This window comes from Apus apus, chromosome 4 (genome assembly GCF_020740795.1).
Source record: "Apus apus isolate bApuApu2 chromosome 4, bApuApu2.pri.cur, whole genome shotgun sequence".
In the NCBI taxonomy this organism is placed as follows: Eukaryota; Metazoa; Chordata; class Aves; order Apodiformes; family Apodidae; genus Apus; species Apus apus.
Genome location: NC_067285.1, coordinates 67,022,562 through 67,049,472, shown reverse-complemented (window position 1 = coordinate 67,049,472; position 26,911 = coordinate 67,022,562). Strand labels below are relative to the sequence as shown.

General features: G+C 37.6%; 1 protein-coding gene across 3 annotated transcripts in view; it reads left to right on the top strand.

Annotated features, from left to right (window-relative positions):
- GRID2 (glutamate ionotropic receptor delta type subunit 2) overlaps nt 1-26,911 on the top strand; it is a 736,483-nt gene that overhangs the window by 503,571 nt on the left and 206,001 nt on the right. For all 3 annotated transcript variants that reach the window (XR_007889412.1, XM_051618647.1, XM_051618648.1), the window contains exons 5-8: nt 3,027-3,080; nt 11,158-11,331; nt 15,663-15,824; nt 24,887-25,006. Coding sequence is in view for 2 of the 3 variants with exons in the window: in XM_051618647.1 (XP_051474607.1) it covers nt 3,027-3,080; nt 11,158-11,331; nt 15,663-15,824; nt 24,887-25,006 (510 nt within the window). In the remaining variant the exon portion in view is untranslated. The remainder of the gene's footprint in view (nt 1-3,026; nt 3,081-11,157; nt 11,332-15,662; nt 15,825-24,886; nt 25,007-26,911) is intronic.

Below are 26,911 nucleotides of genomic sequence, written 5' to 3'. Positions count from 1 at the left end.
TTAACTCCATCTTCTTGACACTCACCCTTTACGTATTTGTAAACATTGATGAGGTCACCCCTCAGTCTCCTTTCCTCCAAACTAAAGAGACCCAGCTCCCTCAGCCTTTCCTCATAAGGGAGATGTTCCACTCCCTTAATCATCTTTGTGGCTCTGCGCTGGACTCTTTCAAGCAGTTCCCTGTCCTTCTTGAACTGAGGGGCCCAGAACTGGACACAATACTCCAGATGCAGCCTCACCAATGCAGAATAGAGGGGGAGGAGAACCTCTCTTGACCTACTAACCACACCCTTTCTAATACACCCCAGGATGCCATTGGCCTTCTTAGCCACAAGGGCACATTGCTGGCTCATGGTCATCCTCCTGTCTACCAGGACCCCCAGATCCCTTTCACCTACACTGCTCTCCAGCAGGTCAGCCCCCAACCTGTACTTGTGCATGACATTTTTCTTCCCCAAATGCAAAACTCTACACTTGCCCTTGTTAAACTTCATCAGGTTTTTCCCCGCCCAAGTCTCCAGCCTGTCTAAGTCTCTCTGAATGGCAGCACAGCCTTCTGGTGTGTCAGCCACTCCTCCCAGCTTGGTGTCATCAGCAAACTCCAACTAGATTCTGCCCCATTGACTACAACTCTCTGACTTCTTCCTTTCAACCAGTTCTTGATCCACCTCACTGCCTGATCATCAAACCCATACTTGATCAACTTATCTACAAGGATGCTGTGGGAGACGGTGTCAAATGCTTTACTGAAATCAAGATAGACCACATCCACCGCTCTACCATCATCTATCCACCTAGTAATTTCCTCATAGAAGGCTATGAGGTTAGTCAAACATGACTTACCCTTGGTAAAACCATGTTGACTGCTCTTGATGACCCCCATGTCCTTGATATGCCTCGAGATAGTGCCAAGAACAAGTTGTTCCATCACCTTTCCAGGGATGGAGGTGAGGCTGACCGGTCTATAGTTACCCGGGTCCTCCTTCTTGCCCTTCTTGTAGACTGGAGTGACATTTGCTATCCTCCAGTCCTCAGGCACCTCTCCTGTTACCCATGACTTACCGAAGATGATGGAGAGTGGCCTAGCAATGACCTCTGCCAGCTCCCTCAGCACCCTTGGATGCATTTCATCCGGACCCATCGATTTATGGATGTCCAGATTACTCAACTGATCCCTAACCCAATCCTCATCTACCTGGGCAAACTCCTCCTTTATCTTGACTTCTTCTGGGGCTATATGAAACTGGGGCTCATGGGGAGAGCCTGCAGGAGTAAAGACAGAGGCAAAGAAGGCATTCAGCACCTCTGCCTTCTTTAAATCCTCTGTCACCAGGGCACCCACCTCATTCAGCAGTGGGCCTATATTGCCTCTGGTATTAGTTTTGTTGGCTATATATTTGAAAAAGCCCTTTCTATTGTCCTTAACCTGACTTGCAAGGTTAAGTTCCAAGGAGGCCTTACCTTTCCTAGTTGCCTCCCTACATTCTCTGACAACAGTCCTATATTCCTCCCAAGTAACCAGCCCCTCCTTCTATGATCTATAGATTTTCCTTTTTCCATTTGACATACACTTTTTGAAAATATCTTTAATATTAAGTACATTCATGAATGCATACACTTTAATGGATAAAACATGATCTTTCTGCTGAGAAGTTTCAACTGTAACTAAAAATGGATGCCTTTCATGTTACTATTTACAAGTTGTGAATACATCTGTGACAGGTAGCCTGAGTTATTTAAAATTATAAGAGTGACTGGTGAGACCAGTAAACCTCTTCCAGAGGCCTCTTAGAACCATATTCTGTTGAAAAGGCCTTGTCTAATTGAAATGTAAGAGTCTGGACAAAGTAGATACACAGAACATGTTATTTCTAAAGAAACTAAATTAACTGGAACCAAAGTTTTAATGGAAGATAAAGTGCATTAAAATCTGATTAGCTGAAGCTTCAGGCACTCAAAAAACTGATCAACTCCACTTTTACTGTGTTATTAAAAACTGAACAGAAAATGTAGTTTTCATTTTGTGGATTCCTTCATTGTGAAGTTTCAGTTGACTGCTATTTTGTAGCAGAGAAAGAGCTTAGAAGCCCTTTGTGGAACATAATTATCATTGTCATTCCTGTAACACCACTGGAAGCCTTGACTCCAAGAGCATCCCTCTGGCAGGCTGCCTTGGAGCCACACGAACCTCAAGAGACCTCATCGTGAGCGGAGTAGTTAGGGCAGAGATGTTCCCAGCAGGACATCCTGGAGCCAATAGTTAGGGGTGACAGTGTTGCCAGGAACCTGACAAGAAAACAGAAAATACATCAGGTTTGCTGGGGTTTTTAAAATATCATCCTTTGGCAACTGCTATTTGTGTTGGTCATCATTAAAAGCCAAGAAGGGCTGCTGTGCAATGGTCCAAGTAATAACAGCCCAGCACTAAGAATCTACTTGAATGTTAAAATATGGTAAATTTCAAGCCTTGTTTTAATTTTGGTCTTAGTTTTTCTCTGGGATTCAATGTGGTTTTAAGTAGCTAGTGGTTTTGAACTGTGAATCAGGATGGACATGGTGATTATACAAATGAAATTGGATTAATTTGGTTTTAAAATTATTTCAGTGTCAATGCTAATTCGATTTAATTTAGAAAAAAAACATGTAAAGGTGTCTAGCCTTTCTGTAGTTTCTTTCCAGCCTCTGTTGGTTATGCTAATGAAAGCAGACCAAATGTATTCTTTTCACTCTGTTTACAATGTGTAGGTGAATCAAACATGACTCACCACAAAAGTGTTGTCGACTCAAGAAAGGAAAGAGTAGGGCTGAGTGAAAGAGGAGTTAGGAAATACATTTTCAGTTCAGCATGAAAGGAGCTCCTGGAAAAAAATTCAGCAAAGGAAAGAAGAGGTAGCTGAATAACAAAGGTCTTTGAGAGCATGTACTTTGGGTTTTGTCATTTGCAGAGAGCATCTGTTTAATTTTAATGTTTTTTTTCTTGATTTCACAAGCAAGCTGACTGATCGCTGGTTTCTTCTCTATTTCAGGTTGTGGAAACTAATTTGGTTGCTTTTGACTGTCACTGGATCATTATAAATGAGGTAACTGTCAAATGAACATTGTTGTGAACCATGAATCCTGTTTTCAGGCTTACTGACAATATTCATGCTGATCTTGACTTTGCCAACAGGAAGCAGTAGCTCTGACAAAGGTCAGGCATGTTGAGGGAGTGGATTTTGGTGGATAAAAATAGAATGACAAGTTCTTGGACTTTGCTGGTTTGTCTTGCCTATTTTAAATAGAAGCAATTTGAATGCAAAATCCCTTTTCATTCCGAGTACCTTTCACATTTGACTTGACTGTTTTTGGAGGATATTTTTTAGGTTTGGGTTTTTCTCATATGTAATCTTTCATAGTAGAATGCTTGTGTTTTATTTATATTTTAATGATTTTTCTTAAAAATAATAATAAAAAAATAAACCCACATATTTCTCTTTACTTTAAGAATTCCCCTAGAATTCAGTTATGGTGGCTACCCAAACCTATTGATATAAGTGGGAGGATTTTTGGTGGACTTCTGGATCAGGTCATATATCAATATTAATGAAGAAAAAAAAGAACTAAGTTAAATTGAAATCCTATTTCTGAACTGAGAAGCAGGTTGTTCAATGAATGCTTGTCAGTTGAAATATGACAAGTCAGCATATGAAGCAGCTTTGCATATAGACCATTGAACAATATAGTTGTTCTTAGATTTGATAACATTCAGCTTTTTCTTTAGCATTATGAAAAGGAATTTAGAATTTCCTGGGGACATACCTCTCCCCTAACATGTAGATCGTGCAACTCCTGTGTATTCTCAGGATAAATGATGGCTTGGAGATGTTGCTTGCAAATTCCAGATCTACTCTCTGGATTTACTGTGCACTTCTGTTTTCATACTTAATTACTAGATTTTCATTAGTACCATGTACTAATAGTGAGGTAGTTTAATTCAAAGCATTTTTTATCAAGGCAATGTTGTTGCAGTGGGATTGTACTTATGCCTACTCATTTAAACCAGTGAGTTTTTAGACAGTTTTTCCTGGGTAAAATTATGCCTCTGAAAGTGCTGTGAAGGCAACTCAGGTCCAGCAGATGATATTGGTTGGGGCTCTGCATTGCCCCTGACCATTAATGAATGTGTTTTCCACCACTGAATGGGGTGTCACTGGTTGAGAACCCAAGTCGAAGCTACAGATGGTCATGGGAATAACATACATGGTTTGTTTTTCCTGACAGATTAAACTAGCATTCATTTGTAGTGAGTGGAAGCTTGAAGTTGGCTGTTCATGTCTACTCTTCAATGTTAACACTTATTATTTTAAAAAGAGCTTTACCTAAATATAAAGCAGTCCATCATTAACCTCCGTATCAATAGATAAGACAACCATTTCTTACAGAGCCCAGATACCAGCTTGCTGTTCAAGTTAAAAACACTGCCACAGGTTTTTCATTTAAATGTTATTTGAATTGGAAAGTTCAAAAGAAGCTGCCTGCTTTTAGCTGTGTCAGCTTCACCACCCTCAAAAAGCAAAATAAAACTGAGGATCCATTCCTAGTGTACATACTTTCTCTTTGTTTTTTATTCAGAAATTAGTGTCTTTGTGGAAAAAAAAATCTGCCTTCTGAGCATTGTTATTGGCACATTGCAGCAAATTAAATGGCAGAGTGATTGAAGTGGTTACCACTCAGCTGCCTTCTCCACTTCAAAACTCTTTCTCTGGGCTGTGGTCCCAACAGCTTTCAGAGCTGAATGATGTACATAGAGAAACATATATTGTCCCTTCTTAGTTTTATAATCTTGTGCGTGAAATGGGTGAAAGCTGCAATTGAGCTGTAAACCATACTCATTAAAATCTCGGTATCTCATCCAGTAATTCCTGCTGCTGGTTTTAAAGAAGGTGAATATGTTTAATGCTGTCTCAGTTTAATCTGCTTCTGGTCCTAAATCCATATTCTGACTTCCATAATTTCAAGCTCTGCTTGTTTCAAAATGCTAATAATCCCAATATTTTGTGGACACAAAAATCAGATTAGCAATACATAAGATTTGTAGATAAATCACATGGAAAGATTTTTTTTTTGCCACATTTTCCTTATCACTATGTTAAAATTACAACAGAAATTTAAATATTTGCTGAATGATGAATGTTGCATAGCATTTGCATTTTGTGACATTTTGCCAGTTCAGTGATGAAATTGCAATGCCTCCACTTTGGCAGTGGAAGATTTGGAAATGTGGTGATTTACAGGCCCCTTACTGTCTGGTACATAAAATATGTTCACATCCAAATCCATTGCATATTGTTGTCCATTAGCTTTTGATGACCACAGTACTTCCACGTGACTCGGAAATTCTCTTAGACATCTACTCGTTTTGTTGCTTACATGAATCTTTTGTGACAACTTAGACATCTGTGTTTGTGGGCTTGTATTGGCTAAATCAGGCTGGCAACAAAGTAACTGTAACACTGCTTTTCTTGTCCCCTAATCCAAAATTCTATGATCTATTATAGTGATAATGCATTGTTTTTAAAAGTCCACATATGATTCAAATAATTCCTTACACTGAGATACCAAAATAATCTGGAATTCTCTTTCCTTTTCCATCCCCACACCCAGGGTACACAACACACTTACCAAGTATAGTAATAGAAAAGGAAGTACCACCTTCAGTTTTGTGATCAGGAATCTGTTTAGGCTTTGTGAGGTAACATCTGCTATTTTAATTGCTTACTTTAAATGGTATAATGCCTGGAAAGAGTTCCTTAATTTTATTGTGCCATTACCTGCTATTTTATTTAATGTATCAAATTTGCTTGAAGACTGTATATCATGATGGAAATGTATGTGTAGGAGGAGGGGGGTTATTCTCAAAAAATGAAAGGATTCACAATTTGCTAAATCATAACAACATCATATTAGTTCTTTGCAAATAAAACACATCTCTTCTGATCGGTGCAGTCAGCTGAGGAAATACTCTCCAAATAAATGTTCCTATTTCTTCAGGGCCTTAAAGCAGATGGTACAATTCATTATTTAAAATTTCCAGGAGTCATATATTTGAATGCAGTAATGATCAAATATGCCTTAACAAAATGTGAGAATGGAATTATCACACTCTCTGTCCCTCTCTCTGTCTGTCTCCATTTGCTTTTTTTCCTCTGCACAGTAGTAAATACAATCTCAAAAAGCCCAGGATAGAAAAATTATTTTTCTTCTATCACCCTTAAATCACAAGTGTACAGTAAGCTTAGATTTGATTTAGTAGAACTGAAGAAGGGGCATTTGTGTGATTTCCATCACTTTTCTTTTGGTCTTTTAAATGAAAGAGATGTCTTTTTTTATTTTAAATCCCGTCTCTCTGAAGCATTTTCTTTTGTTAAAACATTCAGGGTCATCTTACTATGCCCAAGGCTATCACCAGTTCTCTATTACTGTTGTTTACTCAAGGACAGCCCAAAACACTTTCTGCTGCCTACAGTTACTATACAGGAGGTGAAAATATTAATGCTACTGTACAAAGGATTGGTTGGATTTAATCTGCAATAATATGTGCAATTATGACCAACTCTATTAAAATCAGAATGGAATGGGTGCACAGAAAAGCTGATTTGTGTGTGATGAGACTGAAAAGGCTGGCTTCTTTAGCTTATGAAAACAAAGACTGAAAGAGGATCTGCTCTCTGTTTATAAACACACACAGAGTGTGAATAAATGCATCTTTGTCAAGGGCTAGAAGACAAGGTTGGCACAAAACCAAATGAGTTCAAATTACCCATGAATAAATTGAGGGCAAAAGTTAGCAGAAGGATTACCAGAGACGAAAGTCTGGAAAAAATCCTTCTTTGAGGAAAGAATGGAGAAAAAAAAACACACAAAGAAACCAAAAAGACAGCCACCAAAAAAAAAAAAGAAAAAGAAAAAAAAAAAAGAAAAAACACACACAACAAACCACAAAACCAACCAAACAAAAAACCCAAAAAAACCAACCCTAGTTATTTTAAAGAACAGTCCTGGGAAAAGGTCCAACAGGTTTGCTCATCATAGCACCAGATAGAATAGGGGGACAAGGTTGTATTCAAAAGCTGCTTTCAGATGAACATGTTTTTTGTAGGAGAGAGTTGAAAAAGAGTGTAGAACGTGACTATGTTTTAAGATCAAGCAGCTAGATCAAGAACTAACATCACAGCTCAGGTCCAGGAGCTCACATAATTCTACATTTTAATGTAGATAACTGATTAATAGTAGTATTAGTGGTTCATTTGAACCCTTACATCTTCCATTGGTGAAGGCAGGTCAGATGTGAAATGCCACCTTCTTTGGTACAGGTCAGTGACCAAGCTACCAGCTCTTCTTTTCAGACAAGTGACAGCCAATGGACCAACTGACTTAGCGCTGCTTTCTGTAAAATCTAAGATTTTTATTCTCTGTGAAATCTAAAAAACAATTTCTCCTTGTTTTATCAATTTTCTCTTTTTCATCATGCTCCTTGGAACCTAAGAAATCTAAGGGAGATACAATGGAGCAAATGACTATGCAGTTCAAGATCTCCCTTTACTTGTCTTGGAGCTTCATCTTGTTATGCCTTCCCTTCAACTACTGGTTTTTGGAAGTTCTGAGAAATTCAGGAAGGCCATAGCACAGATTTACAGTGACATGGGCAGTGGAAGCCCAGAGGCCTCAAGGTATTGTGCAGTGGTCACCGTTTCCTGCTCTACCCCCTGCTCACTACTCCTGACTTTTGGAGGAGGAAGAAGCACTCTCCTGAGTGTCATGAAGGATGTGATGAAGACATGGCACACACTGGAAAATAGGACATGTCTAGAATAAGATAAATACTGGAATCATTTTATTAGCCCAAGTTACTTCCATAAGAAAAGGTATTGCTGCCTTTGTTTGATGGTTATTACAGGGACATGTGAATAGTTTCCCTTTGTGTCTCTCTCAGTACTATTGCTCTTGCTCTTAGTGAATAGCAAGTCTCTACCTAGGTTGCGTATCTTAAAATGAGACAAAGCTGAACAACAATGGATATTAGGTAACCAGTATATAGTCTTGCTTCCCACTGAAGTCTCCACCTAATTTGTCAAGGTGATCCTCTTCAGTTCCCTTTTCGTAATTCATCTGTGAAAGCCTATTAATTTAAAATAGCATTTATTTCCTTAATTATTTGTCTACTCCAATGAAATGTACATTTACTTTTGTTCTTGTTCCTGCCCGTTATTCCAAGTTCAGACCAACAACTTTGGTTGGAAGTTTAGAACTATATATTGAACTTTCAATTAAAAAAAAAAAACCTCACATAACATCGCCTAAATTTATACAGGTGTCAACTCAGTTCAACTTGGCCAACTTTGTAATTTTTTTTTACATTTGGTGCTTGTATAACAGATCATCTGCCATCCTTATATCATTATACTGTATCCTTTGAAGTGCAAATGCAAATTGTTTCCTCTCATACAATAGTTACTTTATATAGTTTTCTTAAGTGAGATCCAAAATTCAAGAATGAGGGATGATATTGGAGACTCAGTATATAAAAGGCTCATCACTCAGTCAATGCCAAGCATTAAAAAAAAATTACAAAGAAATATTTAGCAGATGACTAAAGTTGAATATGGTTTTGCATGGCATTACTGTGTTAACAGAAAAATCTGAATTTATTATATAATTGATGGAATTCACAGCATTTAAAATAATAGCTGTTGTTAATCTATTGATGTATATACCTCCCTAGTAACCACACAAAAATGTTCTAGTGGGAGGTGTCCTTTCTCATGGCAGAGGGGTTGGAACCAGATGATGTCTTAAGGTTCCTTTCAACACAAACTGTTCTGTGATGCTATTAGATATAGTCTTCGGTGTTTCGATTCTGTTATTAGTTCCCAAGCATGAAAATATGAGGTAGTAACTTAAAGATTAAAGTGAGAACACTAATAAAGTGCTAAATAAAGAAAAAATAAAAGCACTTTTGAGGCAGAAAAGAGAAATATTTGACCATCTGAAAATCAAAATCTGTCTTAAAGTATTACTTAGCAATATTATGTGGCTGTGCATTTATCAATTTTTATATGATTATTAGAACAAGCCTAATAGTCTTGCTCTTACAGTTTGGGCACAGAGGATTATGAAACCAGGCAAACTTTTTTTAAAACTTCTGAGAAAGAATATAGTTTAAAATAAAAACTTCATTGAGCTCTCTTTTCTGATTGTATTGAAAGTATTATAAAAAAAACCCAACATTTTGCTAAAACAGCATTTATTCTTTTTTTAACCTGCACCTAGTCAAATGATACAGAATAAACGAAAAGACAGCGTCTTAAGCTGAGAGAAACCATTATCTATGGTACATTAAGAATTAATCGACCACAAATGCAAAATATTGCACTGGACACAGCTGATGCCTTGTGTTATTTTTGTTTGCAGAAAAAAATCTATATTTCGTAAAGAACATTAATAACAGATGAATTCAGAAACTATGGCAATTTGTGAGCAATAAAATACTCTTACCATAGTCAAGAGAGTAGAAGTTAAAATTTCCATCTCATGTATTTTTCTTCCAAAATTTAAAGGAAAATAAATACCATGTATTAATGTCCATGTATTAGTACGTCCAAAGAAGTAATTTCAAAATAATTAAATAATGTTAACTGAACAAAAAAACCCTCAAAGAACCAAAATTACCAGGATAGTTGTCTTAACATTGAAAGAGCTGCTTTTTCAGAAAGCTTGGCTTCCGTTTCATGAGAAAGATGCTGCAAATTGAGTTCAAATCTATCTCCTCGCGTCTCCTAAGTTCTTAATTATGGGTATAGGTAAGGAAGCCAGAGGAATTTACTACAAGTATAACAGTGCAGATGTGCTGTATCCTTCAAAAACATCAAAAGTTCTACATATACAAATGAGAATCAGAAATATTCAATAAACTATGGCTTTATGCACGGGTATATTAAATGCAGGCTACTAACAGAAGCCTGACAAGCAAATTGTTTTCTGGAGGGGTATCCACAGATTTAAATGTCTAGAAAGTTTGAGGCATCAGCCTTTGTAATTAAGACAGATTAGGAAAACAGTTCAGCATGATGAAAAATAGATACTAGTTTAAAAAGACTGAGAAATGTTGTAGATACATTCTCCTACTTTATAGAAAAATACAAACAATTGCCTTGAAAGCTACCAGCTCTGACCCTATCTGACTGATTAGAAAAAGCCCTCGTTTAACTAAAGCTCAAGTTCTTACATGAAGTTTGGAGTCAGTTGCTGTTGCTTGTGAGCCCACGCTACTTTCCATATTTCCTAGGGGCCTCATCTTTCCATGGTGTAAAATACAGTGGTCACAAGGTGCAGGAATTTATACTATGTGAAGAAGTGTTTTTCTGGTTTCCCTGACCTGCCTTAAGTTAATATTTTAAGCTTACTGTTTCACATATTGATGTATTTACTTAGTTATCTTTTTCTGTGTGTGTCCATAGAGCTGAGTGTTCAGCTGCAAGACATAATAGGTATCTTATGGAGTAAAAAGTTGGTTTTAAATTATGTCTTACTATATACACATACACACCTAAAGTACTCTAATGCATCTTCTTTGCCATTTTGGTAAATGATGTTTTATAACTTGCACATTGTTTATAGGTTATTGATACTCTGTTTCAGGGAAATAAACACTTCAGGCCTAAAAAATTGTACCTCCACAGCTCCTAAGTAATAATACCCTTAGAAATACACAATGCTATGTCTTCCTACTGCTTCACACATTATCTGCCAAGGATAGTGTGAAACACTTTTAAGTAAAAGATCAAAGGTAAAAGGAGAGGGAGAAAACCCAAAAAGGTCTTTTCCAACCTCAATAGTTCTATGATTCTGTGAAACAACTAAGACCAGTTACATCTACAAAGATTTGGAGAGGTTTGGGCATAGTATATTTTAAACTTCTGCAATTATGTGGATTGTATGTCAGTTGTTTTAATGAGCATGCAAATACTCTTTTTGAGGCAGTGGCAAAGCTCAAGACTAGCTATGCAGCAATCACACACCTCTTGGTCCTCTCAGTTAATTTTTTGTTTATAAGCTGGTGGTAACATTTTCTGTACTTTTAACTTTTATGCATATACTCTCCCTTGCCTTATCTTCCAGGAAATAAACGATATGGATGTGCAGGAACTGGTGAGAAGGTCAATTGGAAGGTTAACAATTATTCGACAGACATTTCCAGTCCCCCAAAACATAAGTCAGCGATGTTTCCGTGGCAATCACAGGATATCTTCATCACTGTGTGATCCGAAGGACCCTTTCTCCCAGAGCATGGAGGTAGTTCAAGTAACAGTCTATTCTTACCTGGGGACTGTCTCTCTGGATAGACTCAAGGCTTTTTCCTCAGAGGCTTAGTGTACTTCAATGTTTGTTTTTCATATCCTCTCTGATGTGATGTGTAGTTTAATGGCTCATGAAATGACAAGAAAATACTGGGGTGGGAGGTCAATAACACCCCCTGCTCCACAGTAATTGAGAAAAAAGTCCAAAAAAGCCACTTGATCTTTAGGCAGTGGGATAGTTGTTTTGTTGCCCTAGTAAATTTTATTTTTTGTCATCTCATTGAGAATTTTCCTTCTCATGCATAGGATATCTCCAGAGCCTACTTAGGAAGTGTGAAAATTATGTAGGTTGGGTCATTCTGTTTTGGCATCATGGTCCTAAGGGGAATTTTGGTAGTCTGTGGATAACATGTGAGAACTGAGGGTGTAATTGTGTACAGCCACTAGATATGGCAAAGAACAGTTTCCATGAACAAAGTTATAAACTGCAGCAAAGGGAAAACAAGAATCACATATTGATGGGAGGCTTCACGTTTTCATTTATTCTTCTCTTCAACTTTTATTTCATTTTCAATTCAACAGTGAACTGAGTCTAGGAAAGAAAAGTTCTAGAAATCAAAGTTTGTTCTATAAATTGGCAAAATGTATTTAATGTGTTAAATTTGACCTTATACCTTAACCTCTGCTGCTTGATCAGTCTTTGAGTCTTGATTACAATTTTGAGAGCTGTAATATTCCTATTGAAAGCTATTGAAAGCTTTCATAAGGTTTTGATTCAAAGGAATGGTGGAAACTTGACTGGTTTAACTCTTCTGCACAGTTGAGTTGCTTTTTTCGTGCTTTCCCCAAGATGGCTGCACTTCATTAGTAACTGAGTGAGACAATACTAAAACATGAAAGGAAAAAACCTCTGACACAGTTTCCCCTGTGTCTTTGTATGATGCACAGACCTTTTAGTAGCTCTAGGGTTTGTTCACTGTGTCTTTGTTCTCCTCAACAATATTATAAATGAACTTCTACTCCAGTGGGGAGCTGGAGCAGTTTATAAAATGAAATTTCCAGGGTTCTTTTAATATTTTTTTTAATGCTATCAAAATGTGGCTAGTCAGAAATATCCTCTGGAAATCATAAGGGTGGATTTCTTGATTTACTTTTTTCTGAATTACTCCCCTTGCAGTGTGTGAGAACAACTAATTTTTTTAGTGCTTTATTAAAACACTGAAAAATACTGTGGTGAAGATCTTTCATTCTTTCTCTGGGATTGTCCTAGTTGAAACAATAATTGTATAAATATTTGTTTCTATAAATGTGTATCATTTTGGAGGCAAAAAGTTAAAAACAGGATTCACAGAAGTACTTGGTACCATAACCCTTTTGTCCAAGAATTGTGTGCAACAGTCTAGATATACATAAAACGAACACCATTAATCCAGATTAATCAGTCATATTTAATCTGCAAAATACCTTTCTTCTACACTCATGAACAAAAAATTGTATCTGAATTTTGAATTGCATCAACAGGAGGTTGTGCAGTCAGACACTGCTTGATAATGCAATTGTCCAGCCACCTGTCTAAGACACTTGGGATAAATAAAGAGCCCGTGATTATTACTAGACAATGTGTTACATGTCCCAGTAAATTCATGTGGGAAAGGAATAAAAAGTGTAAAGTGACTTTAAATTACAGAGCTACTCTGTGCATTAGAACAGTTACTAATGAAGCATACTTCTGGCAGTGACAGGGAAGGGTCATTTTGAAAAGCAGAAATTAATCATAGTGTCTTTATCATTGCATTATCAGTGATTGATTTCTGTAAACGTTAAGCTGAACTATTAGTGAAGGAATAATAATAATTGCTGAACTCTGTATTCCTGAACCCTGATGGAGGCCCAGCTGTATTACTCTTAGATTAGTGAGTGCCTCCTTCCTCATGAGCTGTGACAACAGTCTTCTATGCCCATGATACTAGGCATGGAAGCTACCTTGAAAGCAATGACGTTTGGTTGGGAAAGGATGACTTGGCATCTCTAGCCCTTCATGTACCAATGTAGTCTCATTAGTGACCTTATTGTCTCTGCTCTCTAGAGGTTTGGTTTTTTTCCTTTGGAGAAGGCTTATGTAAAATAAACTTGCCCACAGCATAGTAATAATTCCTTCTCTCCCCCTCAAACAAATGTCCCTGTGGTGCTAACTTATTTGGGGAAACACAGAAATGCTTTGAATTTTTGGTAGGTTCACAATACACATACAAATCATGGAAGGCATTTTAAAAATGCTTGATTAATGTGAACCCAGATTTTTCAATCCATGCTTTTAATCCTGTCATGCACAATGATGCCTGGCTTGTGTATCTGTGGAAAACAAATTAGTTCCTGGGTGAATCCTGAAATCGAAACAGTTACAGCCACGGAAAGAAGCATTTTCCAGAAAGAGGGAGTGAAGGATCAGTCATTTAAACAAAAAGGGAAATAAGGATCAAAAGTTCTGTGTGTTTGCAGTACTAACAATGTAGAGTTGTAAAGGCCATAGGAGTATTGCAGTTTATCAGGAGGAAAAACAGCAGACCATTAGGTCTCCTTCAATAAAACACAGAAGGCAAAGTGCCCCAGGACATTCTAGCAAGGTAAGGAGAAATATGACCTGTTCCCTGGATGCTAGGCAGGGAAGGAGTCTGTCACAAAACCTTCTTGTGACAACTGTACAGAGCAGATTGTGGATGACACTGGCAAAGCCAGCATGAAGATGGAATTTACATGAGAAATAAAAACATTAAAGAAAAGGTTATATGGGAAGGAGTAAGTAAGCAGGAAGAGAGGCGCTTTTTTTTTTTTTTTTTTTTTTTTAAATAAGGTAATGTGTGAATTTGACAATCACTGGTTCATATCTTCAGCATAATTCTTCTTCCTTGGCATACACTCCCTCCTAATAGCTGCAGGACTTTTCCAGACTTCAGATATTTTTAAGAGGCAGAATAGGGGCCTTCTCCACAAAGTTGGCATATTGTAATATGCTGCCTTCTTTTAGGGTTTTGAGCAGACCATCTGTATGGAGAAACCATGACACAGAGCAGTCAACACATTCCACAAATCTGGGAAATGTCTTTTGGCTTGTCTGTGACTAAAACGAACAAAAAAACCCAAACAAAAACCTAAATAAATAAATACATGGATAAATAAATTAGCAACCTTGCGTCAGTTAGCAAATTGCTGCTGGCTAATTTATTTTCAGGCACTAGGAATGCTCTACAGCCCACTTCATAGTGCAGCTGAGAAAACAGTTTCCCCCAGTAACTTCAGGCCCCATGGCTTCAAATGACCAATAGGTTATCTAAAAACAATATTCCCAAATGTTCCTCTAATTTCTCAACATTATTTCTCTTCCCAAAAACCTCTGCTCAGGAAAGCTAAGTCTTCACTTTATAATACTATTAGTGCCTTCAATGTTCCTGCCATTTGAGAACTGAATTGACTGAAGTAAAGCTATATTGTAAATTACTTGTTTCAGAAGTGTTCATGCATTCTCAGCTTCTTTTCTTTTGCATAGAATTCAGTCTTTCACATCTGACTTGGTACTGTGAGCATTTAAAAGTACATATATAGAAATTGTACATGGGTAAGTGGAACTGGAATACAAGTAATTTCTTGAGTTCAACTGTTCTCTCCTTTGTGCCAATCTTACTTCCTCGCACCTTATGCGTGTAACTGTGCTCACAGTGATACATATACAAATTTACTCAGTAAGAACTTTGTCCTGTAAGGAATTAACAGCCATTGCTAAATACTCTGACAGGAAACACTATACGTTGCAGAATCGACATGCAACTGCACACTGAGAAAGATTTCACTGGGTCGTATTTCATTCTAGAAATTGCCTTGATCAGAATCGGGTGCAAAAAATCAGGCACAAAAACCGCAATAAAATTATTTGGTTTATTTTCAGAGTTTGTTTTTCAAAAGAACAAAACAGTCTTGAGAATTTGATAATGTTCTAATACCTGGTGACTGAAAAAATGAAATTTTCAGGCAACTTGTTAAAAGGAAGTCTGTTTACATTCACAAGTAGGTCTTGAAATTCTGCAAGTGGAGCTTGCCAGTGATTGGGCTGCCTGTACTTCACATGTATATTTTGTTGCTCTAAATCACTTGTAGCGTGACATACCCTCGCTGTAGTTTGTACCAGAGACAAAGATAAGACTTTCTAACTCACAGTTTAAGTAATTTAATTACCAGAGGATTATGGGTGAGGAAAAACAAATTATAAATTCTGGCTGATGGTAGAAGACCACAAATAATAATAATAATATTCGCCTTTTAATGTCTTTGCAGATTTCAAACCTGTACATATATGACACTGTCCTCCTTTTGGCAAATGCCTTTCATAAGAAGCTGGAGGACAGGAAATGGCACAGCATGGCCAGCCTCACCTGCATCAGGAAGAACTCTAAACCCTGGCAAGGAGGACGATCCATGTTGGAAACCATCAAGAAGGTACCTTTTCCATGTATTTCCTTGTCTTTGATTTCTAAAATGCTTGCATTAGGCAGCATTCCCTAATGAGATACATACTATTCTTGCCGGTACCATCAGTGTCTTTTCAAAGCAATAGTTTTGCTATATTTACAGATTATGAATGAAAATAGTATTCGATTTTTTAATTGGTTTTGAGGGGGGTTTTGTTTGTTTTTTCCATGTCATAATGAGCATATTTGAAATTAAGTCAATGAGTTTGTTTACCAAAACTGCCAAACTAGTGAAATTTTCAGGTACTACTGAACTCCTATTGAAAAAGTGTCACAGGTTAGGAGGTAAAGCAGATCCATTTACTATTTTATTTGAAAAAGAAAAAAAAAATAAATATTGCAGAATTAGACTGGAGTAATGTCTGTGGAATTTGCTGTTGCACTGCTACTGACATTAATACAGTGAAATAATACAGGTGAGAGTGAAGAAAACCCTAACTCATCTAGCCTATATCCTGCTATTGCAAAACTGTTCCCTATTAACCGTCTCTACAGTGCCTTATCCAGTATTAAGCTCTCGCTACTTCCCTGTGATTATTATTTCACACCTTAATCGTGCTCATGTCCAAGAGACTTGCCCCTTTCTTCAGTCTTTAAAGACAAGGGTTTTTAGTTATTCTCTTTATTCATGATGTTTACAGCCTCCACATACTTAGAGACAATTATTACAGCCTTCTGGGTCGGTATTTAGTCAAAATATACCTAGGTTGGTAGTTTTTCCTTCCCTGTAAGTTATTCACTTCAGTCTCCTTATGTTATTGATGGCTTTCATAAAACTGCCTTCTCATTTGTCTGCACGTACTTCCTCGGAAGATATACTTACAATTCAAGTGCTGGCAGTGCCTGCTGTATAAATAAATTTTTAAAAGCCCAGAACAGTTAAAAAAAATAATAATAAAATAAAAAAGTGCTTTATTTATGGCTTTCATTTAAAGGACATAAAAAAAAAAAATACAGTGGTATTTCAAGAAGTTGGCTGTCGCGAGCCGATGCCAGAGAGGCGACCGGCTGTCAGGTGCTTCCGTGACTTTCCCCCCACCGACGTGGAGGGCTTTTTGAATGAACCCAAGGTCTCAGACGCGGCGCTCTCCTCTCCCAGAGGAACGGCCGCTGCGGGACAGTATTTTAGGGTGGAAGTTAGAATACAGAACGCAAAAGTACTGTGTCCTTCAGGGAAGTAACGCAACAAGTACTGTGTCCTTAAGATGTTCTCTCCGAGAGAGGGTTGTGGATCAAAGGAGAGGGAGGGAGGGAGGAGAGCAAACCCGACGAAGGGCCTCCTTAAAGAGGTCGCGATGTGTGTGCAAGAACGGGGAGAGGGAGAAGAGTTTGTATGGAGTCGATACGCTCGGGCGGCTGGCTTGTGTGGGGAGCAGAGGTGCCCCCCCCAGCAGGCACCTACGGCAGGTCCCGAAGCCCGTCGTTTCGGGGGGCAGCCCCTCGCGGCTCGGCAGCGGCTTGGTTTCCCCGCCAACCGGCAGCAAAACGGGGGCTCTGGCCCCGACGGCTGCCGGAAGGACTCGGCGTTCCAGGGGTCAGAACGCCGGCACGCCCACCGTTAAGGCTCGGTCTCGATGCTCGGGGCGAGCAGGCGGGCGGTTAGGAGGCAGGCGGAATCCCGGCGCCAGGCTCCGTAGCAAGGCAAGTCCGAGGAACAGCAGGGGGAATGTCCCACGCAAGAAGCGTCCGAGCAGGCCACTCTCACCTGTAAAACCCGTCGCCTTTTATACCCCAGTGACCCCCCTGCCCCGTCCAGTTAGTGTCACTGCCGCAATGCAGGAACATACTAATGTCCGGAGCCAATTGGCATCCATGAGCCCCAAGTTGGGGCAGTAACTAGCAGGGCAATGCATAACTTGTTGCCCATCCTTCCTGTCTTGTATCACACCTGTTGTTTTGCTTTCATTTGACCTTGAGCAGCAGGCCGGGTTTTGGTCCCTTAGCTGGGCATAATCAGCAGAAGGCCTTTGCTGACTTAAAAGGCATCTTGTTTAGTCTTATGTGGGGAAGAAGAACAGTTTCCCACATTGGCATTCTGCATTACATTACATCCTGTACACACCAGAAATTATGATGATACAGATAAAATACAAGGCTCTTCTGAACACTGCTTATATTTTCCTCACTCCTTGGTCAGTCTGCATTAGGTCCAAAATAACAGTTCAAGGCTTGCTTTGCTGGCTGTCCCCACTTACCATTCTAATAGTTTGATGTCATGAGAGTGCAAGGATAATCCAGGACACATTTCTTATTTCAGGGGCAGGATATGGCTATAAGGGACTCTTAACTGTATTGCTCTTAAGCTATCAGAACCATTTCAAATTCACATTTGGCAGTCCCATGTATTTTAAGCTGTGTTTCAGGCAAGGCTTGTTCTGGAACTTTTCTTTCCAACTTCCATTTTGTAATATTATTGCATACATTTTTCATTAATAAACTAAAAGCTATTTCTACTTACTCAAGTCCAAATAGAATGCCTGAGCCAGAAAAGTAAAAAAAAACAACAAACAAACAAACAAACAAAAACAAAACAAACAAAAAAAAAAAACAAAAAACAAAAAAAAACACCCCACAACAACAAAAAAGTCACTTCTACTTTAGAATTAGAATTTACTATCTGAGCTGGAGTTTCAGGCAAAGTCTGGTAGCCCTACCAGCATCATTAAATTTAGGAGTACTCCACCATGGAAAGGGCTGCTGACTGTTTATCATTACAGTTGGTTGCTTGCTTGTGGGTTTGAGGCTCCTGTTCTCCTACATTCATGTCCTTCATGCTGTTTCTTACCACCATCTAGTCTCTCTGCATCTCAAACAGAGTTTATTCAATTCTTTGCTACATTGTCCTAGATTACCACTGTATCTTATTCCAATTCCCAACTCCTTAAATGATATAATTAATAAAAAACCCCTCCTTCTGTGGCCTTTCACAGAAGAGCTGCACTATGCTGAAGATCAATTTACGTAGCTTTTAACCTCAAAACATGAGGAGAAGTGGCTTGGAGAGATACACAAGTATTGAAGAAGGCAGGAGCAAGTGGAGTTTCCAGGGCTGTGGTTAACTTGCTAGAAAGTGAATCAAAGGCCAAGGAAATTCCTGACACGTGCAGCTAACCAGACTTGAATTCTGTTGCTTTGGGGCTTTTCGGCTATTTGAATGATGCTGCTTTGATAAGCCATTTTATGGATGTAAATGGAATAATCCAAATACTGCATTGTGCTGACAGAGATTAATTTCCAGAAGTAACATGCTAAAATTAAAAGTAAAAATTTAACCCAAAATGAAATACAGACCCTTCCTTTTATATTGCTAAAGAACTTATGTAGGTCATCTTCAGGATCACAGCTGTGTACTTTTCAAATTAAAATGTTGACATTGATGAATGTCTGATGAGGTATCAGAAAAACAATAAAACTAAAAATGAAAGGAAAAATAAAAAACACAATCTTTTTTTGAGAATGCTTCCATTTTCCTTTTTGTTTGTGTTTTTTTTTCTTTATCTTTTCTTTCCTGTCATCTCAGCACATCTTCTAAAACCAAGGGGTTTTGGTTTTTTTCCTCAAAAGCATACCAGTTTCTCTTAATTTTGAAAGTAAATGGGAAAAAGTTAGCATGTGGCATTTGAATAGTTTCTGGATAAAAGGTTCTGTGTTTTCATTTTGAAATCATCACTATTTCAGAAATGTGTAGTGGAATGTCATAAGGGGATATTGTTGTCTTTCAGGGTGAATATGCATTCTGAGATTTCTTAAATTCTCCTTGAAAAAGAACTTCCACCCCCTGCACAACTTTAACTCTACCTTCATAATCACCTGTATCACAGAGCTGGAATTGCTGTCTTATTCCAGCTCGTAGCTCCCCTCAATGAAGTTTCAGTGGGTGTTGCCTTGTGACCAAGTATAGTGGTGCTGCCGAAACAGTTAAGGAAGAGAAGCTTAATTCCAGCCCACATGCCTTAGGAAAAACAACTGAAGTATTGGTTCTCTTGGCAGCAGTGAAGTGGAGATGATGTTGCCATCTACTGCTGTGCACAGCTGAACTCTTGCTGGTAAAAAAGCAGGAAAAACTAGTTCTAGAGGAATCCTTTCTGGAAGAAAATCTATCTTCCAGAATCACAGATCCAGAAACAGGAGTATTTGGCAATGTTTTAGATGCACAGGGAAACTTCTTTTTGTTTTCTTCAGGGGAAAGTAAGAAAAGAGATCAGAAATCTCTATAAGCTACACGCTGAAGAAGGTAGGAGAAATGAAGAAATGTTCTACCTGCAGCACATAAAAATAGGACAACTCTGGTGTTGAATAAACTAATTTCTTTACGATTAATGAGCTAATAGGGAAGAGTAGAGAATGAGGCCAAATTACTGTTTCAAACTTTTCTTGAAACGGCAAAATAGCTGTTTGAATCATTCCCTATTGTCATTTGTTACTTTTCGGTGTTGAACATTTGATTCCTGCACTGCCATTACTACAAACAACTCCAAAAGATGCTTTCTTCTGTGTGAATTGAACTGATTGGTCAAGGCCTAAAAAAACCCCCTTTTTAAGTCCACTATAATTATTAAAATCTAATACCTGTTTCTAAACATTCTGGAACTGAATAAATAGTTAAATTCATCAGGATATACAATATTTCTAATTAAATTGACCAGCTCTAGCAATTGGTTCTTCATTCACTTATGTAATAGGAAGTATCCCCAAACACATGCTAACTTGTTTATTTCTCAGTAGAGCTATTTCACAGTGAGAGATATAAGCATTACTAGAAAATAATTTTACTGTTGGAAAAATTAATCTTTCTCCAATAGCCTGAGAATAAAAGTAAATAGGATTATATGGACGTTCAACTCAGAAAAATGACGTCAAGTTATTGCATATATCTTCTCTCATGCTTACCTGATCTCTTTGCAGTCACATTTGTTTAGCTCACTGATAAACAGCAAATGCTTAGTGCTAGCAGCAGCACAGCTATTCCTTTGTGGAAAATGAGCTGTACCTCATGCTGTTTCATGAATCATGGGTGGAATTGTCCACTAGATCCAGTCTCAGAAATCTCAGTGATGTTCTGTGGTGACATGCAAAAAAGACACCAAATTGTTTTTCGGGTAGGAGATTAGGTTCTCTTTGCTACCAGCTAAAAATGGTATGTTGACTTGAAAACAACAGTGGTTTCAGTATCATAAGTTTTTCAAGAATAAAATATTAAATTTATAGTCTATACTTACAGGATTTATTTTCTGCTTGTAACCACAGTTTTTTCCTTAATTGCGAAATAGCTGGAGTCTGGGCATAACCGTATTTTGAAAAAAAGAAGTTTAAACAGGAACTATGAGAGCAAGTACAGTATTTTACAACCAATTATTGGCAAATTGACATTCCCATGTGAGGTCCTGACTGCTAGGTAAATAGTGCTTTATTCAGGGACTTACAGTATAGTAGTGCCTAAGCATATATAAACTGTGGTTTATCTTTGGCAGTCTAGACAGGACTCAAGGAGGCTTTAACAATATTGCTGTGCTTTACAACAGCTCTGAAAAGCCCAATGCAGTGATCAGAAACTTGAGTAAAACATTTTTGTCCTAACAACTGACATTTCACTCTGCAATTTTAAATATGTCAGGAAATGGCACAGTTGCAGCTCAACCGTAGAGGGATTTGAGAGTGTAGATAATAAATCTGTCTTCATTTTCCCCCAAATAGCATTGTTTCTGTAAGTTAAATGGAATGAAAAATTTCTTTGACTCTTACCGTTATCATAATTAATGCTAAAATAACTTGGAAGAATCTCATCAGGAAGCTACTGGATCAGTAGCTGTCATACAGATGGCCATTTCCTCTGCGATCTTCTTCCACAGTGCATTAGTAGAGGGATGAAACACATCATAAATCAATTAAGTGTTTTACAGGGATCCACACTGTAAAAGACTATGCAGAAAAATTGGAGGAACTCTTCTTAAGCCATAGACTATCCCACTCCATCAGCTGTAAGCAATAAAACGGGCTCATGTAAGCTTTGTAAAAAGGCTGTGTAGGACAAAAAGGACTAGGAGCGGAAGCAGTAACAGAATTGCCTGGCCTGCAGGTCCAGCAAGGTAGGTCCCAGGTAGGGAGGGAGGCATCAGGACCTCCAAGTTGTTTCCTATCAGATTTAGTATTGTGAGTATTATATGGGCAGTTCTTCACTGTTTTGTCTTTCTGCATGTACTTTTTCTGAGCCAGGAGCCCTTATTACATTATTACCAGAAGTACACAATCCAGGAAAGAAAGCTCTTACCAGATGCGCTCTTACCAAATGTGCTCTTACATGAGAAATTTTCAAAGCATTCTAAAATTGCCAAAATAGATGAATGAGAAAAACTGTTAGTATGGTTACTGCTGGATTCCAGATAAATAAAAATAACTAAAAGTTTGTATGATGCCCCAACAGTTGCAGACATATAAAAATCAAGATAAATAAGCATACACAACAGTTTTGGGTAGAAATTAAACTCCAAAATATGGTAGATAAGTCTGTTAATAAGTAATACTACTTATTAAGGGACGTGTATTTCTAAAAAGTCCTGTATTTTGTTAAAAGGAGCATTTCATTATTTCAGCTATAACTGAAGTGAAATTCTTTTCTATATGATTTTTTTATCATATTTGCTCAAATAAGGACAAAGGTTATAAATTATTTTCAAGTTGACCAAAAATTTAAATTGTTGTCTCAAGTCTCAAAAAATCATTTTAGACATGATTCTGTCTTCACCTAATATTTTGGGAGCAATCTCAATCTGGAAAATAAAGTTACTTTAATTTTTTTAATTCAAAGTTCCCAATCTAAAACTACTTTGTCACACAACAGGGGAAAAGAAAAACACTCTCTGCTGTACAAAGCATCTGTGTTGAGAGATTTTAATTTTTTTAGTTGAGTATTTCCTTTATTTTGTCATTTTGTTCCAGAGCTTTGCTTTCCTTTTTTTTTTCTTTTTTTTTTTTTTTTTTCAGACCTTGCTTGTGGCTCACTTGAAATTGTGGTGCATCTCAGGTGGTCTGTAACAGTTTAATTGATTTTCATACTTCACCTGACTCAGATGCACAGGTTTAATTCACATTAGGGGTGGAAAGTTCTAGGAAGTAATACAGGAAATACGAAGTATAATAGAAGTAGTATATGGTAAGAGGTCAGAGTGGCTCAGGACTAGGAACAGGTGTACACACTCAGGGAGGGCAAGTCAGCCAGATGGAGCCTTTCAGGGTTCAGATGGGAATCCTAAGCCTTGCAGATCTGTGCTGCTTTGCAGGCGTTTCTAAATCACATGTACCATGAAATTCTGGCTTAATTAATCGAAAAGCCAGATGAGACCATATCAGAAAAAAGGTATGTGGAACAGGTTTTTATTTATGATTCATTAATAGGATGTGGTCAAATTTAGGTTAGCAGAAAAGGTTTATATTTGTGAAACTCGTTTACCTAGGGATATGTTCAAATGATTTTGCAGGTAAACACAATCTCACTCTCTCTTTACTGTGAACCAGCCAGAGGTGTGCTAACCCCAATCTAAAAGCCATGAAGGTGTGATTATTACAGGATTGTGCTCAAGCTATTAAGTAACCTCAGTGTTATGCTAACCCTAATGACATTCATCAAAATTGCCTGACTGGCTCTTACCAAGGGCAAAATGACCTGGAGTCTTCCTGCAAGTCTCTGCAGATGTAACCTTGATCAGGATGTTGTTGTTTTTTGTTTTTTGTTTTAATTTTTTATTTCAGTATCTCATCCAAAAAGTAAACATAATACAGAAGGCTTTTAAAAGGTTGAAATATATATATGCACAATATCTGCTATATTTCTTTTAAATGAAAATGGGACTTCATTAAATATTTGTGTATTATTCTGTGGCAGTACTAGTTTCTGATAGTCTCAGGTTTTAAAGGTGTTATATCAACAGTCAACCTCCTTATTTTTATTATAATCATATTAATGTTTTATAAAAGGATGGCCAAATTTTGTTAGTTCATACTAATTTGCAATGGAAATGCAAATTTTTTACTCCTTCCTGGTTTTTCTCCCAATAGAAAATGTGAGAATAGATTTCTTAAAATCATGATTCAGCAAGGCACATGTGATTTTAGTTTATATTGCAAGAGTTGATTTCTCAGTTTTTTTCAGATCAAATAAAAACTCTTAACTGAAAGAGCAATCACAACTGGAAAACTCTTGCCTTATCTTTTGAAGAAAAGCTAAGCATTTCATGTGGTTTTACACCTGAGGTAGATTTTTTTCTTGTGCATACTTTAAACTTGTTCAAGTGTTTCTGAGGAAGTGGGTTAAACATCGAATTTCCCCCGAATCTGAAAACTGAAGGAGTGTTTTAAGGTTAAAAGTTATCACTGTAGGCATTTCACCTGGCTCTGTGGATTTTACAGTTCAGGTCATCACAGTTCTTATACAAAGATTAAATGTATGTCATGTTGAATTATTCCTGAAATATATTTTGAGTATTACTGTAGCAGGTATAGGCCTTTCAATTTTGACTCTTCATAGTAAATATTCATTGTTCCATCTTTAATATTTTCATCCATTCCAATTAAAATGTAAAAAAGAGCAAGCTTGAAAATATGATGCATTGTTGCTCATCTCATGAAGTCTTAGAAGTGGGGAAGAGTTGTGGAGGAAAACAGAAAAATCCCTATATTCAACTAGACAAGCCCCTCTTAATTTGTGCACATAATTTCTGTTGGGCTCAAAAAAGCCCCACTGGGTCCAGCCTGATCTTAGTCACAACACTTAGTTGCAAGACAAGATATAAGACTTTTGCTTGTATCTGCTCAACATTGCTGATTTTTGATTTTTCTGTGAAGAACTGAAATGATGCAGGAACAGTTTAGATGTCAAAATTTGTAGGGAAATGTGGTCTTTGGAAAAATGTCCTAATTCTTGTCGTTGTGTATGTATTCTGCATAGTTACTGCACAGATCCCTTGGAGAAATGAAAGGTTATTATAATTGGCTACTTCTGAGTTTTCACTCCATTATCTTTTTTTTTCCCTATAGGGTGGAGTGAATGGCTTGACTGGAGAACTGGAATTTGCAGAAAATGGTGGGAATCCCAATGTGCATTTTGAAATTTTGGGGACAAATTATGGAGAAGATCTTGGCAGAGGCATCCGCAAGGTGAGGCTACATATATTCAAATGAGACTTATTTTACTGGGTTGTTTTTTTTTTTTAATATTGTTTTCCATGTTAATAGAAAAGTGTTTGATGGCAGATAACCTATTTCAGCGTATTGTTCAGAGGAATAAGAAGTAGGAGAAAAGTCTTGAACTTCTAGATACCCATCTATTTTAATATTGTGAAGAGGCCTTGCAGTAGGTTGTCTTGATCAAAGTGTTTGTAATACAGAATGTGCTAAGCTGCTGGTCAGCTGTCCCAAAAGACCAGTGAAAGCTGTTGTTTTGTAACCTTTGCAACCCATTTCCAAAATCGCAAACATTTAGAGCATCCAAACTGACACTTGAGACTTATGCTCAAAGTGGGATGCTGCAACCATTAGATGATTAAAAATCATAGGTATAGAAGGAGAAAAATCTGTTCTAACATAGATAAAATTTCTGTAATCTCTCGTCTTCATGAAACAAATACATGATGTTTTAGTAGAAATGAACTTTTACAGAATAAGTGTGATGTTGTGTATTCAGCTACCAAATGCAGTCCATATACTTAGATTGTTTGAGGAAATGGTGTATATCTCCAGCAAAATAATTTTTTTCTTGGTAGTCCAGTTTTGCTAGTATGTAAAACTAAATTTAAGTTCTATCTAAGGAATGGTGGAAGCAGGTCTCTATTTTCAGAGCATATCCTTACCTTTGGACAGCTGCCCATCTGGGATGGCAGAAGGATCAAGAATCATATGCTACCTCTTAGGAAAATGAAAGACTAATAGGATTTTTCAGGAGCAGCTTGCCTTCAAAGACAGACCTCCTGACAGATAATGCCAAGATCTCTTCAGTTAGTGTATCAAATCACACTGATGTTTATATGTGAGGAACCTAAAGTGATTGAAAGCAAATAACAGAGAAAGCTATTTTAATATATGTAAACTGGTTCTGTGTCTCAGTGTCACTATATGATGAAGTACATCATTCTTTTGTACACCTTCTGCAATAACAGATAAGTGCTCTGAAAGAAGGGAGAGATAAATTACGTTAAAAGTATCTCTTAACTCCTGAAATGTCTTCTCTGCTATTCATTGGAATTCTTATTCCATTCCTGCTGTTCATCTGTTCTTAATACCTTAATGTACACATGTGCCTGTAGCTAAGTCACCTTGAGCAGAGATTCTGACAGATGCTTCAGAAACTAAACGGAGCTGGATCTTGTTGATATTTTCAGTGCACATTGCAGAGTCTTTAGGTGACCAGAATGTTGGATGAGTCCTTATTCCCTCACCTATAAATTCAGTCTTCTTTGACTTTGTTTTCTGTACTATGCATTGAGCAGCTATTTATTCTTTAGAGCTACAGAAGAAAAGGCTCCAGAGAGACTTCATAGTGGCCTTCCAATATCTGAAGAGGGCCTGCAGGAATGCTGGAGAGGGACTTTTTACAAGGGATTGTAGTGAGAGGACAAGAAGTAATGGATTAAAACTTAAAGAGGGGAGGTTTAGTTTAGACATTAGGAGGAAATACTTCACTATGAGGGTTGTTAGACACTGGCACAGGTTGCCCAGAGAAGCTGTAGATGCCCCACCCCTGGAAGTGTTCAAGGGCAGGTTGGATGGGGCTCTGAGCAACCTGGTCTAGTTAGAGGTGTCCCTGTCTGTGGCAGGGGGGTTGGATCTATATGACCATTAAGATTCCTTCCAACCCAAACTATTCTATGATTCTATGAAATCTGTATCTCTGTATTTGATTGGTTGACTTTGACTGTTTTTTGAGTGTGGGCCTGTCTGAGTGAATGCCTGAGCGAAGCAATAAGTTGTATTCTTCCATTTCACAAAAAGATGGATGAGAGAGAGACCCACAGAAAGGTCTTGGAAGTACAGAAAATATAAAAAGACTTCCTAGCCCTTCAAGCT